Source organism: Nannospalax galili, unplaced genomic scaffold (assembly GCF_000622305.1).
Source record: "Nannospalax galili isolate Female #2095 unplaced genomic scaffold, S.galili_v1.0 scaffold745, whole genome shotgun sequence".
NCBI lineage: Eukaryota > Metazoa > Chordata > Mammalia > Rodentia > Spalacidae > Nannospalax > Nannospalax galili.
Window position 1 is genome coordinate 1,396,338 of NW_008353359.1, and position 14,988 is coordinate 1,411,325.

General features: G+C 37.2%; 1 protein-coding gene across 2 annotated transcripts in view; it reads left to right on the forward strand.

The window, feature by feature from the left end:
- Sntg1 (syntrophin gamma 1) overlaps positions 1 to 14,988 on the forward strand; it is a 910,195-nt gene that overhangs the window by 807,358 nt on the left and 87,849 nt on the right. For both annotated transcript variants that reach the window (XM_008850594.1, XM_008850595.1), the window contains exon 16: positions 12,013 to 12,165. In XM_008850594.1, coding sequence (XP_008848816.1) covers positions 12,013 to 12,165 — 153 coding nt within the window. The remainder of the gene's footprint in view (positions 1 to 12,012; positions 12,166 to 14,988) is intronic.

The following is a 14,988-nucleotide window of genomic DNA, read 5'->3' on the forward strand; positions in this document are numbered from 1 at the left end:
GGTCCTTAGACATGATTATCAGATTCTGTTTTGCTTAAGAGCCTGTAAGTTGCCACATTCTAGAATATATAGAGACCAGATACTTCAAGTTAAAGGACAGTTGCAGGCTCTCTGACTACCGCATGTGTCACTTCCCTCTACAGCTCTCTGCCTTTTGTCTTCCTTTGTTCATCAGCCCAATCGACCCCATCGCCCACAAGTAGCATCTTTGGCTCGGACTGTGGTAACCTGTACAACAGAGGTGCGACACAGAGGTGGCAATAAGAAGGGAGCAAGTGACAATGCTCACGGCCTGAACCCAGATAACAAACTTGCTTACTGTGGCAGCTCATGAACACTAAAAGAACAGACCTAGATAGACTTTTTTTTTTTTTTTTTATTAAGGAGCAGGAACTTGCAATGCCAATCAAATAAAATCAAATGAACAATTAAGATCCATTTGCTTTAATGTGTCTCTTCTCCTATAATTCTGCTTCTGGAAAAATGTTTACAAATAAGCAGAAGTCAAAATGGTTTCAACAAAAGAAAATGATACAGGAATTATATATTAAGAGATCTGATAATTTTAAAAGTAGTGTAATGCAGGGCTGGAGAGTGGGCTCAACGGTTAAGAGCACTGACTACTCTTGCAGAGGACCCGAGTTGAATTTCCAGCATCCTCATAGCAGTTAAAAACTGTCCTAACTCCAGTTCCAGGGGATCTGCTGGTCTCTTCTGACCTCCACAGGCATTGCTTGACATGAGCACACCTACCTATATGCAGGCCATACACTCATACACATAAAATAAAAACACTAAACAAAATATTTTTTAAATAAAAGTAGTATAGTGGTCTACAATAGATCAAAATAGACTTCAAAAGAGCTGGTCAAATTTTACAGAAATTACTTTATTCTGGACAGAATACCACGTGCTTTTTATTTTGTTTGTTGCTCATCTAAATTCTTACTTTAACCCTTAACCCCTAGCAAGTAAAGTTAAGGCTTGAAGATGTTTCCACACTTATTTGTATGTATTTAAAATACCTAAAGTAGCTATGAAACAGACAGCAGCTAAAGAGACTGGAATGAAAGTGACTGACACTCCTTAATCCTAAGTCTTTAGAAGGGGTCAGTGAAGCCAGGCTAAGGTGAATCATCTGTGCTACTGAGTAGTTCAGGAACTTCTTCTCCATCAGAACATGCACCATTAATCAAACCCATTTTATGAGACAGCTGGAGCTTGTGTATTTCCCACAGTACTCAGCATACTTTACACCATCCAGGTATGGCACACCTAAATTGTCTTAAGGAGGGTCTCAGAATTCCCTCTGTATCCAAAGTTGGTCACTCCCATAGAAGTCCATTCTACCCACGCAAGGATTTGAGTTGTTGAGAGACTCAGAATAAGTTGTATGGTTGAGGCGGTGAGATACGAAGATAATAAGTCCTAAAACAGCGTACGTCAGGAAAGATAGCACACTGTGCTTCATTGTGCTTCCATTTGGTGATTTTGCTCCAGTTAGGAACACTTATGTTTTTAAGGACCTGTTGGCCACTTGTTTTAAATCATGCCTGAAGAAAGATTGAAAGAAGACAAATTACATCAAGGGCTTTGGAGGAGACAATGTTGTCAAAATGAAACAACAGATTATTAAAGAAGAAACTTCACATACCACACACTAAAGATCAAGATGCAACATGCAACACACGTCCTTTAGTTTTACAGATTTCTTTAAATGTGAGATTGTATGCAATAATGTTTTTCAACGTAGGGCAAAGGACCAGCTACAGTTCTTACTGTTCTTCACTCTGTCATTGCCCTATTTATAACTTCAAGTTATACATAACTCTGAGCGTGTGTATGTGTGTGTTTGTGTATGTGTGTGTGTGTGCGTGTGTGGTGTTTGTAAAGCTACGGCCCTTCCAGCAACATCCCTGGAAGACAATATCATCTCTGCCTAGGAATATTAGAATTTTTAGCATGCTGTCATTATTTTTACAGGTAGAATATTAGAATTTATTAGAATTGAAAGATGAATGGTGACTCTTTGAGGCATTACTTTAAAACAGTATCATTAGGTGATTATGAAAGTCATTTAATAATATTGTAGAAATTTAATTATATTGTTTCATGAATTATTATTTGTTTGCTTTTTTACTTTCAGTAATGCTAATTTGTGGTCTTAAGTCTTCTGTTTTTCCATGGCAACATCATAAGGAAATTACTTTGGATGTCAATCAAAATAATAATGAAGATGACTAAAGTATATTAAATAAGATATCAAGACTGCAAATCAGCTATATTAATAAAAAGTTTTAATAATCATATTTATTATCTACTCACTTTACTAAAATTATTACATAATGAAATATTTGCCATTTGAAAATAGAGAGCACATTTCCACATTGACAAGGTATCTTTAGGCAATCTCTCCTTTATGAAATGATGCTTCTTCCCCCTAGGTCCTGTGGGGAACTAAATCCAGAGCATGAACTCAATGAAAGAAATTCAAGCAATAATGCACTGAGACTTTTTCAAAGGCATCCTTATGAAAGTCACAGAGGGAGGGCCAGCATGCTCCCTCTCAGGATATCCATGGAAAAAAAAAATCTTGGTCCTCCTCCAGGATCTTGGTTACTGTGTGTGCTTCTGAACACACTATTCTGTAGTGGCACAACATGCTGAACTGAGACTCCTGGTCTTCTGGAATAGTAGAAGTCTTGACAAATTAAGGCTAACTTTACTATTAATTCCAACTGAGAAAAATATGCTGGTATTGATTATATTTTTATAATCAAAATTTGCCTGTATTAGAATCTTTAAATGCTCAGTATAACTTGTTTAAGTCATGTAGACTTTTATTTATTTGCTTTATTTGTTTATAACTACATTTACTGTTTCAACAGATCTCTGTATATAAAATTTGTATGAATTAATAGGGCAAAGTAATGGTTCAATGAATATGCACACTGAGTGATGTTTAAGTGAGATTAAAGATAGCTTTCTCTTAAATACATACCACTTCTTTTGGTGAGCACATTTCTGTTTTTAAAATATACGGCACATACTTTTTGCCCGTGTTCCTATTATTGTGTGATATTGCACACAAACGTTTCTTTTTCCTATTTAATTTCAGCTTAGACCCCATCAGTCACCTCTCGACACCTCTTCCTCCCCCTGGAATCCTCTATCATCCCTTCTACTTTCAACTTATAAAAAAGCATATTTTTTATATTCTCTATATGGGAAAAACATGTTTCACTTTTCTTTCTTTGTCTAGCTTATTCCATTTAACATAATGTTGTGACCTTCCAAAAACCAATGTTCGAAAATATCTGTAATAGCATTTCATAGTATAAATTACATTCTTTAAATACAAAACTATATTAATGAGCAATAATAAATATTTCTATGGGCTGGGCTTTGGCAGTTACACAGTTTTTTTAAGCTGGGACAGTTTACACATTTGTGAGTACTGACACACACAAATTCAAAGATGACACACACACAGAGTGCAATGCCAGCATAGGTCAGAAGAGGCTGTTGGATACCCTTTATTAAATTTTTGTGATTTTCACACGATAGATTTTTGTTATATTTAGACCCCTCCCATATCTACACCACCCCATAGCCCTCCACTGGATTTTAGTAAATCTGAAATGGTCCCTGAGACTTGAGTAGCAGAAGTTTGAAATATGTATCCTGCCTAGGGATAGGCAATCTGCAGTCTTATTCTCTGCACATTGAGCAATTGTAGCTTTTGAGTTAATCCCCTTCTGTTCTGTTGCATGCGGAAACTTCTCTGGTGAAAGTTGAGAGATACATTAAAAATCTTTCGCCCCCCCCTCCACTATTTTCTTTGACCCTTAGGTAGTGAGTTTGCATTTAGATACATGACTTTGGGATGGATATCTCACAGACTCTTATTCTCTGTTTCCCCCTCTTACAGGACTCTGTAATAATACCCATTTGTTGCCTTTTTGAAGAGTGTTACACTTATCTGTAAAATAATATATACTGAGACTGCAGTGAGAAATTATATTGGTCTGGGGATGTACAAAAGTAGGTTTCTCTCCAGGAGCTACAACCTCTATAGCCATGTATACTTGGCTATGTTTGTAGTACCACATATGAGTTCCCTCCCATTGAGTGGATCTTAAGTTTAATTAGCTGGGATTCCCCCCAAGAAAGACTACCATACCTTCACCAACAGAGATAGCTTGCTGGGCCAGTCATTCTTGTGTTGATTAGGTTTTATAGTTGGGTAGGACCATTCACTGATTTTTCTCCCTTGGCAGATTGTATACTATCCTCTGATAATGTGAAAGCTGTTCCTCAGAGAGGAGGTTTCAAGGTCAATTCCAGCTGTATTGTCCCAATGATGCTGGGTGTTCAGCAATATGGTCTTAACTTCAACCTCTGGAAGGCAATCAAGAGCTCTGGCAGTAGGCTGTGTTATTTGGGGAGTCTTTTGGACCACTCTGACCAGCAACTTGAAGGGAGGTTTCACCTGCCTTGCACTGTTGTTTGTTATATACCCTTCAGTTACACACACACACACACACACACACACACACACACACAATGTGTATTTTTCAATGAGCTTTTTGAACTAGTAAATTTCCCTGCGGGTTTTCATATCACCTAAGTGTTATTTATCCTTTCTCTCTTCCCTGAGTAAACCTCCACCCTCACTGCCCTGTTAAATTACTCCTATTTTCTCCATTCCCTCTTGGTATTACTTATCTCATGGTATGCCCCTCTCTCAAGCTCCTTCTTTCCCTTTATCCCAATGGCTCCTTTCCCTTTTCCTGGCTCCTGTGGTGACATAGGATATATACTCACACCTAAGGACTTGGAAATAAGGTCCACAAATGATAGCAAACATATGACGCTATGACTGAGTTGGAGTTAATCTGTCTCTTAAAGTCCTATAGCACTGTTCTTATGAACTTGGGTGCATCAGAGTTTGCTACATATATGGTCATCATTGTAATGTCTTCTTGGTTGATTGTTCCTTTGAACAGACTTAATTCATTTCTTTATCTGTCCTCATTTTAATTTGTAGATTCTTTTGTCAGTTATGATGTAATGCCTGCTTATTTCTCCTTGCCATTGTCTTGGAATATTTTTCCCATCCTTTCACCCTAAGGTGGTGCCCATCTTTGAAGATGAGTTTCTTGTATCCAAAAAGAAAAATCGGGTTTTCTTTATTAATCAATTCAACTAGTCTGTGCCTTTTGACTGGGGAATTGAGGCCATTGATGTTTAAAGCAATTATTAAAAGATATGTATTGGTTGCTGTCACTTTATCTTCTGAGTTCTTAGTCCTGTTTTGTGTTTCACTTACTTTCTTTCTGTAGTGTCTTGGTCAAATTCAGTCATTTCTTTAGTTCTTTGTATTGCTTCAAGCATTATCTGTAAGACTGATTTGGTGAGCATGAATTCTTTCAGCCTATTTGTGTCTTAGGAGTATTTCTTTTCCTTTCAACAGTGATAGACAGTTTTACAGGACAAGGTTCTAGGCTGGCAACTATTATCATTTAGGACTTGGAAAACTTTGCTTGAGACTCTTCTGGGTGTATACTTCACATTGAAAGTTGCTCATAGTCCTAATGAGTTTTCCTTTATTTGTAACTTGTTTTCTCTTGTACTTACCATACCGTCCCGTCGTTTTGTGCATTTACTGTTTAAACTATGATATGCCATGGGGACTTTCTGTTCTGGTGCTATCTCTTTGGAGTTTTGTGTGTTTCTTCTATCTGTACTGGTATGTCTTCCTTAATTAGGGGAAGTTTTCTTCTATGATCTTGTTGAAGATCTGGTCAATGTCAGTGACTTGAGATTTATCACCTTTCTCGACGCCTGTGATGCATAGGTTTTATCTTTTCATGGTTTCTCACATTTACTGTGTATTCCATTCCTGTGTTTTATTTTAATTTTTTAAAATATTCTTTGCTTGAGCTGTCCAAATCTTAAACTTTATTTTCCAGTCTGTTACTCTGTTTTCCATTTGATTCACTCTGCTGGTGAGGCTTCTTCCTATTGTTTAAAATTAGCTTAGTGAGTGTTCAATTTTATCTTCATTTCAGCCCAAGTTTTAATATTTCTATCGTTTTTATAAATTGATTTTTAAACCCTGAGTTGTCTTTTGTCATTTTCATTCAGCCATATATTTGTATTTTCTTCAGCTTTGTCAGGTGTTTAATCCTATCTTCTTTGAGTTTGTGTGTTGTTTAATGGTTGATTTCTTTGATCATGTTTATTATATTTTATATATATTTATTATATATTTGATCACGTTCTTTAAAATTCTGCCTTCTGGGATTCCTCTGCGTAGTTCCTACTGTAGAACACCTCTATATGTCCGGTGGGATTTGGTGGGCACATATTATCTTGGTTTTACAAGTCGTTTGTGGTTTTGCATTGTAAAATAATGGGCATATGGGTTTCTTTTTTGATTGTGTGTCTGATGTGAAGCCAGGCTTTCCATTGTTGAGCTGAAGTTTTGCTCTGTTTTTGTTGTTGATGTACCTTTGCTGCTTTCTGGTTGTATATTACTAGTTAGTCATCTGTGTTTGGGTTCTTTCTTTTTTTGTTTTCTTTTGTTTTGTTTTTTAATTTGGACAGACCAGATAGTTCGGAGTCATCAATTTAAGACCTCTCCAGCAGGCTCCAAAGAGGCCTGTGCTCACGTTGGAATGATGGGGATTAAGTAACCAGGTTCTGACAAGCTAAACAGAGAAGATATGGGCCCTGGAGCAGTGCAAATGGGACTGTTTCTAAAGCAGGGGACTGAGGAACCAGTGGGCAGGATCCCAATAAATCACCTGGGTATTCTGGGTCTTTCGGGAAGCAGTGGTGGGAAGGGCACCTAGGCCCAAGGAGGGCCAGGACAGGATGAACGGATTCTGATTAGCTAAGGAGAGAAAACTACAACTGTCTTTTTTTTTCCTGTTTTTTTTTTTTTTTTTGGAGGGGGGTTGGTCATATTTGTTACATTTTTAAACAATCTATTTTTGTCTTTTTGAAAATATAATAATGGAAAATATTCTTTAAAATATTTGGATTTGCTGCAGAAGAGATTGCTTAGTCGTTAAGAGCACTTTTTGCTCTTGCAGAGGACACTGTTTGAATCCCAGCAGCAACCACATGGCAGCTAACAACCATCCCTAACTTCAGTTCAAAGAGATCTGACATCCTCTTCTGACCTCCAGGGGGCATTGCAAGACATAAATGTGCTTATACACATTCAGACAGTACACATTTCCACATAAAGTAAAAATAATAAAGTATTTTAAAAAATTGGATTTGTGTAGAAATCATCATGGTGACAAAGATGATGGTGATGATGATGATGATGATGATGTTAATGATGATACTGATAGAGGCACTGTCTCATGTGACTAAGGCTGACCTTGAGCTTGATATATATTCAAAGATAACTGTTAACTTCTCATCTTCCTGCATCCACATTTAGAGAAGAATATTATTTTCATAAAAATGAAAAGTAGTCTTGTAATCAGTTCTTGAGGCTAGCATTTCCTTATTGAAGGAGATGTCCATCTGCTCTGCTAGTTTGGACACCATCCTTCCTAGAGTTCTAATGTTAAAGAAGACTCAAGTGTGAGTTTAAATACCTGTGAATTTCCTGTATGATAATTTTTAGCAGATTTAATGATTATAACTTCAAAAAGATAATAGTCATTTTTAATGGAAGAATTATTCCTCTTTTCATTAAAAAGTCACAGTTTTCATTTGATTAAGGCAGTTTCATGCTAAAAGGTTGCATGGTTTTCTACTCACTGAAAGATCACATAAACATAATAGAAACAAACAACTGTCACAAGCATATTACTCAAGTGATACCAGTTACAAAAACATTGATATTTAGCATAACATTTAACAATTTATCCTTGGTCTCACTACTTATTCCCCTCTCCTTTTTCAATTTTATGAATGTCCTTATGTTGAAGGGAAACAGTCATTGATATTAGAATAATGAAAAGTGAACCAGTAAAGTCTGAAACAAATGACTTCCGGGTACCAAGCAGGGAGAGAGGGAAGGAGGGTGGAGCCAGGGCACATGTGCACAGACTACAGCGTACAACTGCTCAGCTTTTGTAGCCTTTTCTGCCTTTCATTTCATACATTTTAAGCAAAATAGGGCATCTGTTTCTGCTAATATCCATACTTCAAAAAATTGTTTAAGCCAGCCTTAAGTAAAAACACAGTTATAACCATTAACTTTATAAAACTTCAGAAAAATACAGGTTATTAGAAAACAATTTTAATACTCTTTTGTAGGATTGTTTTATATACCTGAGAAGTACACTAACTACACTTATACAGAAATGTCTTCAGAAAGAGTTCGGGAAACTTGAAATGGATACTTCTGTTAGAGCCACACGTGAGACAAATGCCCAGAACTAGTGCTCAGGACATGGTAATTTAGTATTATTCCAATCATTATTATTTATTATACTTTCCAAAATACAAAGGGAAGTCACACTCTGACAAAAGATGGATAAATATGTCCATGGAGCCTGTCAGAGGAGAGATCAGCAGCTACATCTTGCTGCCAACCAGTTTTAGAGTAGGAGCATCTGACATTATTAACAACTACTGTGCATCAAAAACTAAGTCAATTATAAACAACACCTTATTTGTTGACAATTACAATGCCACTTTGTTGCTTTCATTTTACATATGAGTAAAAATGATGCAGAGATTTTAATACATTTGCTCAGAATAATCTACTAATCAATAGAAGAGCTGAACTTTGAATTCAGAAGCTGTTGCCCATGTTTTATTATCTCATTACAGTCTGTGACTGTGTGACAGTGAGAGGAACATGGAGAGGGATAAAAGCTCAAGCCAAGAGTTATGTCTATTTGTGTATAGCTTATTAATTCCTCTTTTAGTGCCATACATATATATACATATTATGTATATTATATATATATTTACATTTATATAACTTGCATGTAACTTGATAATGAGTGCAGGCACTCAAAGAGAAGAAGCAGGGGAATGCAGACATTTGGCGTAGTTCAGACAGCAAAGGTGGAACCTTCCATGAGCAGATAGAGCTCCAGTTGGCACAGGTGATCTCCATTAAAGCAAAGCTATGCATTTTGGAGTCACTTTCAGTAAACTCCTCAGAAAGGATCCTAAGCTTGCTGCCTTTGCAGCAATTCTTCCTTGCACTCCATGCCTCTGCCTAAAGCAGCATTCTTGCCCAGCCCTTTCCTAGGCCTGCTGCGGCTCTTACAGGAATGACTGGTCAGGAACTTCGGCAGGACCAAAGACTCTTTGAGGCTTGTAACTCCCTGCAGTTGCCTCACCTCGAGTCTCAGTGTTGGTATGGTGTCTTCCTAGTAAACTTGCCCCATCCTGATTTCTATAAAAAATGACTCTCTGCTCCTTATCTTGTTTCCCATATATCTTTAACTCCACAACACAACCAATGCTTTTGATATTTTTACCTTGTTTACCCAATGTTCAGATGTCCACAACAGTGCATGTTATAAGCCATGTCTGGGAACCACTTTATAAATCACAAGTACAAGAGGCAAGGATTCAAAGATCCTGAACTCATTTCCTTAAGGTTCATTGGAGAGCCATTTTCCATGAGACATTCAATACTTGGTAATGTAATAAAAGTTGCTACATAGAGTTTGAAGAGATTAATGACATTTGGTTCCATCAAAAGAATAGAAAAACTGCACCCGTGGATCACTTTAAGATTCCATTGCAACATGCAGCTTATGGGACTGAAGACTCCCTGGTTAGCAGTGTCACTGATGAGCATTTTAGGCTACAAAGGAAGCAAGGGTCTGATGAGATAGCTCAGTCAGTACAAGCAAGAGAACAATGCATAAAGGAGGCTATTGTCCAGGCAAAATGAGGGGCATGGTGGTACTTGCTTGTAATCCCAAATATGGAGAGGCAGAGACATGAGGGGCCCTGGGGCTTGTTAGCCAGCCAGTTTTGCCTAGTTGCTGAGCTTCTGGCCAATGATAGATCTTCCCTCAAAAAAAAAAAAAAATCTGGTGGACATGTCCTTGGGCACAATCCCCATGGCTGACCGGTGGCCTCCTTGTGTATAGGCATCCATACACAGCAGCGCCTGCACTCTGACATATACATGCCTCCCTGAAAAGGAGTTAAGATCAAAGTAATAAACAGTAAAAGTGGCAACTTTCTGAAAACTGCAGTGTTTGGATATAATGTTAGTGCTGCTTATTCATTTAAAAATGTGATATAAAACTGAAAGGTAATAAGATATTGGAAGTACAGATGGAGGTTACACAAAACATTTGCTGCAGTGGCTTATAATTATACTTAGATTCAAGTTCAACACCATGCCTGTGCAGTGACCTCACCTCCTACCTGGGAGCTCTTACTATCTCACACCTTTCCTGTGGAGTTCAGGATGCTCCTGCTCTGCTCACCTGCCTGCTTCAAACCTCTGCCACTCCTGTCACCCCCAAGAGCATTCTCCCATTCCAGATTAAACCTGTCTTGTTTTTCAGACACTGTTTACAATATATATCTCCAAGAACATTTTTCTGACTTACAAATGTGTGTGTGTGTGTGTGTGTGTGTGTGTGTGTGTGTGTGATTTTTTATACTGGCACTCATAGGAATTTTTACCAGCATATACCGGTGTAGTTATTTATTTAATATGTGACATGGGCGTGTTCCCCAGACAGTATATGTGCACCAAATTATAAAACAAAGTACTTTGCAACCTATTTGCCTTTATAGTATACTCACAGCACATTATATTTTCACTCTTTCCATGTAGACAATGTGTATTGGGCTCTTAGCTTTCTGACAGCAAGTGTCAGAGGCATTCCATAGTACTGGAAGGAGCTGCCTTTATTTGTTCTTCCTTACCCTTAAAATCAAATTTAGAAAAAGGGAAATTGCTATTGTCTTTAAATCACTGTCAATACAGATAATTGCATCCAACATTTCCAGTGTTTAGTGATTGTACATCGGCATCAAAATGAAGAATCATCAACAATCAGCTTTTTGTCACTTTTCAGTACAATTAATAAATATTTCAAACTATGTATCAGACAAATGATGCAGTGTCACCCTGTTCTTCAGCACCTATTTCTCACTCTCACATCTCTGCCTTTGGAAAGCATATTACAGCTGAAATGCAATGAGCTAGGTGAGTGCTTCAGTTAAAATCTCTGGTAGGACCAAGAAATTACAGGATCAATTTTTAAAATATTTTATTACCTTTACTTTCTATGTTTGAATGTATTGCCTGAATGTGTGTTAAGTATACCCATGTCATGCAGTGCCCATGGAGGTCAGAAGAGGGAGTCAGATTCCTGGGAACTCTAGTTAACTAAAGATGGTTGCTAGCCACTATGTGGGTGCTGGGAATCAAACCCAGGTCCTCTGCAAGAGAACAGCCAGTACCCCTAACTGCTGAGTCATCTCTCCAGCCTCAAGAATCAAAAATTATTGGCACAATGAAATACAATTACAGAAATAAATAAAATGCTTGCTTTTTGAGAGAGATGCAATATAATTGCCATACACAAACTACACTGTTTTGTTTTACACTTTCAGTGGATTCCTGATTTTTAAAGGGTTTAAGAAATACACAAAAATTCATCAAAAAAAATTTTAAACAGAAATTTTAGTAAAAGTCTCTTCTAAAGCAGCTCTTTGAAAGCTGTCGACATGATCAGCAGCCTCAGTGTCTCGAGAGCTCTGTAAGGGAGAAAGGAACTGTAGGTCAGCCCTTGCAATCAGCGCTCAGTGCTGTGGTGCTTCTGTTTGTAAGAACTGAAGCCAGAGTCCCTTCCCCCGTTGCACATCAGTGGTGACATGGAGAACAAACGTATCAGATGTGGACTTTGAGGTGGGAAAAGTTTGTCTTGCTAACCATTTTCAAAGCAGTCTTAGTGATAGTTTGTTCGTCATTAGTTATTGGGGAGTGTTGCCATCCCCGCTGTGAGTTGATGTATGCCAGCCTGCGTAACTCCAGGTTTTCATCAGGACAGTGACCTCCTGGACCGGCGGAAACACTGCTTCACTGTGCAGTCCGAGTGTGGAGAGGACCTGTACTTCTCTGTAGAGTTAGAGAGCGATCTTGCCCAGTGGGAACGAGCCTTCCAGACCGCCACCTTTCTAGAAGTGGAACGGATACAGGTGAGTGCCTGTGGAACGCAGCATGACTGACACCGGGGACACCTGGGACACCTGTATTCTGGGGACACACCTCATTGGGTTTTCAGGGAAGCATAAGAGCACAGTTCCTAGCACTTGACTTTTATCACAATTGAGTTCCACAATAATCATTACTGAGAAATGAGTAAGGCCCGTCTGAATAACGTCTTAATTTTTCCATGATTTTGTCTTATAGACTATTTTCTATTAACACCCTGCTATATTTTAAGCTTATATAGAAGAAGCTCTTGTTTTTAGTAACCGTTTACAAAGCTCTTCTCCAGATTTGACCACATAGTTTCCAGAAGCCTTCCGTTTATCTTTAAGAACGACTGGTCATTACTTGTGCGCCTGCGGCAGCCCGGGCCTCCTTCCACTAGCCCTTCCCATGCTGTCCGTTCCTCGGATTCAGGAGCCCTCTCTGCTTTCTTTCACTTTTTTTTTTGTTTGTTTGTTGCTTTTGTGTTTGTTTGTTTGTTTGTTTGTTTTTGGTTTGTTTGTTTCCTCTTTTTTTTTTTTTTAAGAAGAAGCATCTCATTACTGCTTTAATATATTCAGCAACAATTTCCAGAGCAAGGATACATCTCTTTCAAAAGTGGCTGTAAATTTTTAGGTTCACAGTTGAATTAATACAGTGACACACTATTGAACTCAGTATAAACCGTGTAAGATGTAAAATTGAATGAGTTTTTAACCTTTAAAGAAGATCTCCATTTCATTCTAAAATATGCTGTTTCCTACATTTTTAATGCTACTAACACTTAGATGTTTGCCCAAGTGTCTTTAATCTCTATGTATCTGAAAATTACTAGTAACAGTGGGTTGCATTGGGATCCTTGGCACCTGAGTATGGACATAAAGTCATCAGGTAGATTTCAATGGGTTTGCTTTATTTTTATAGGGTGCCTCACACTCTGACTTTAGGGTGACATCTTTGCTATCACAGAGTGGCTTGAGAGTATTTTATTCTTCTCAGTTAAATTGCAATACTTTTTTTACATCACAAGTTTCAAGGGAATATTTAATGAATTGTGTTTCTCCATTGTGATGCTATGTCTAGTTCAACCTTCACAGAAGGTTTGGCCACTGTACATGAGAACCTGGAATGAGGTACTGTACAGAACTGGTTCTGGGGTAGACACCAGCAGCTCTGGAGGATATTGAAAAGTACTGAAGATCTTGCTCCTTCCAAATAGAGTCCTAGAGCAAGATCAACATATGAATGGGCTCTTAGCCTTTAATCTAGTGTGAAGACAGTGTAACACTGAGCACATCAGAATGCTCAGCTGTAATGGATCTGTGTACACTTTGCAACATGCTAACATGAATTTTCTTTTTCTGACTTGAAACTTCTGCAGTTGTCCCCATGTGACATCATCAGGATCACAAAGAGAAACCTCAAGTTTTAGTTGTTTTCTCACTGTATTGATTGTTTCTAATATTTCTACTTTTGTCTTCATATATCTAAACCAAATAATTTCAGCTGACCAAAGTTTCCAAAATTTAGCTGCATACCAATTGAAATAGGCATCCAAATACTAAAAAAGAGAAGATGGAAAATATCTTAAATTGTGTTTAGTCCTAAGTGCCAGCCTCTAAAATATTAGAATATAATTTGAACGATTACTTAACATTTTTATTTTATATTAACATTTAGGTTTTCCTAGTTACAGTTTCTCTAGAATATTCCACTGTACTTAGAAACATCTGCATGGCAATGCCAGTATGTTGATTCCAATATAAGATGACACTATACATCTCCTGAAGTTGGAAACAAGAGAGTCAAAATCAAGTCTTCACTTTGTGTTTTAATGATTTCATTTGGAAAATTGATTTTCTATGTATAATTTGAGCCAATGTCAGTGAAAGATTTAGGACAATCACCTCACCAACTTTCAAAGCCAGTTTAAATGACATGACAGAGTGAAAGGAAACTACCTGAACTCATTTCAGCCTTTGAGAAGTCTCAGATTTTATAATTCTTCCTTGATAACAACACCAGAAATTGGTAAAATTGATTGAACATTTTGGAAGGGCTGTTTTCAATATATAAAGATAATATATTCATCCTAAGAATAATGTGTCATTCTTTATATTATCAATATCTCACTACATTGAAAATTAGAGAGCTGGACCTGGTGCATACTTACAGTAAAAGGCTTGGAAGACAGAGGTAGGAAGACCAGGAGTTCAAGGTCATCATCAGCTATGTAAGGCAATTTGAGGCCAGCCCAGGCTACGTAAAACCCCACTGTACCAAAACAAAACAGAAGAAAATAAAGTGGAATATGTGTCCTACTAAAAGTAGGCAGAAGTAAAATTAACAATTTGACTAATACCTTTGATAAATTCACAAATAAAATTAATTTTTATTTTGAAATTGATTTTTATGAGGACTATACACTATTTTCAACCTTCAAATATATTAATTTGCCAATTTTCATGATTTTTGATGTATTAATATAAATACTTTCATATTTATTTGAAGGAATGTTCCATGGAAAGCACAAATTTAAATATATTTCACTTTTTTCATTTGTTTATAATTTAAAATTTAGAAAATGTGAAAAACATTACCATTGAAATCTACCTGATGACTTTATATTCATGCTCACATGCCAAGGAGCTCAGAAAGTAACCGAATGTGACTAGCAATAACCAGATATATAGAGATTAGAAACACAGGTGCAAAAATCTTAATATCAATTGCATTAAAAGTGAGTCTTTCTGTAAGAAACAGTATATTTTTAAATGAAATGGAGATCTTTTTTAAAGGTGAAAAACTCATTCAATATTATGCCTTAC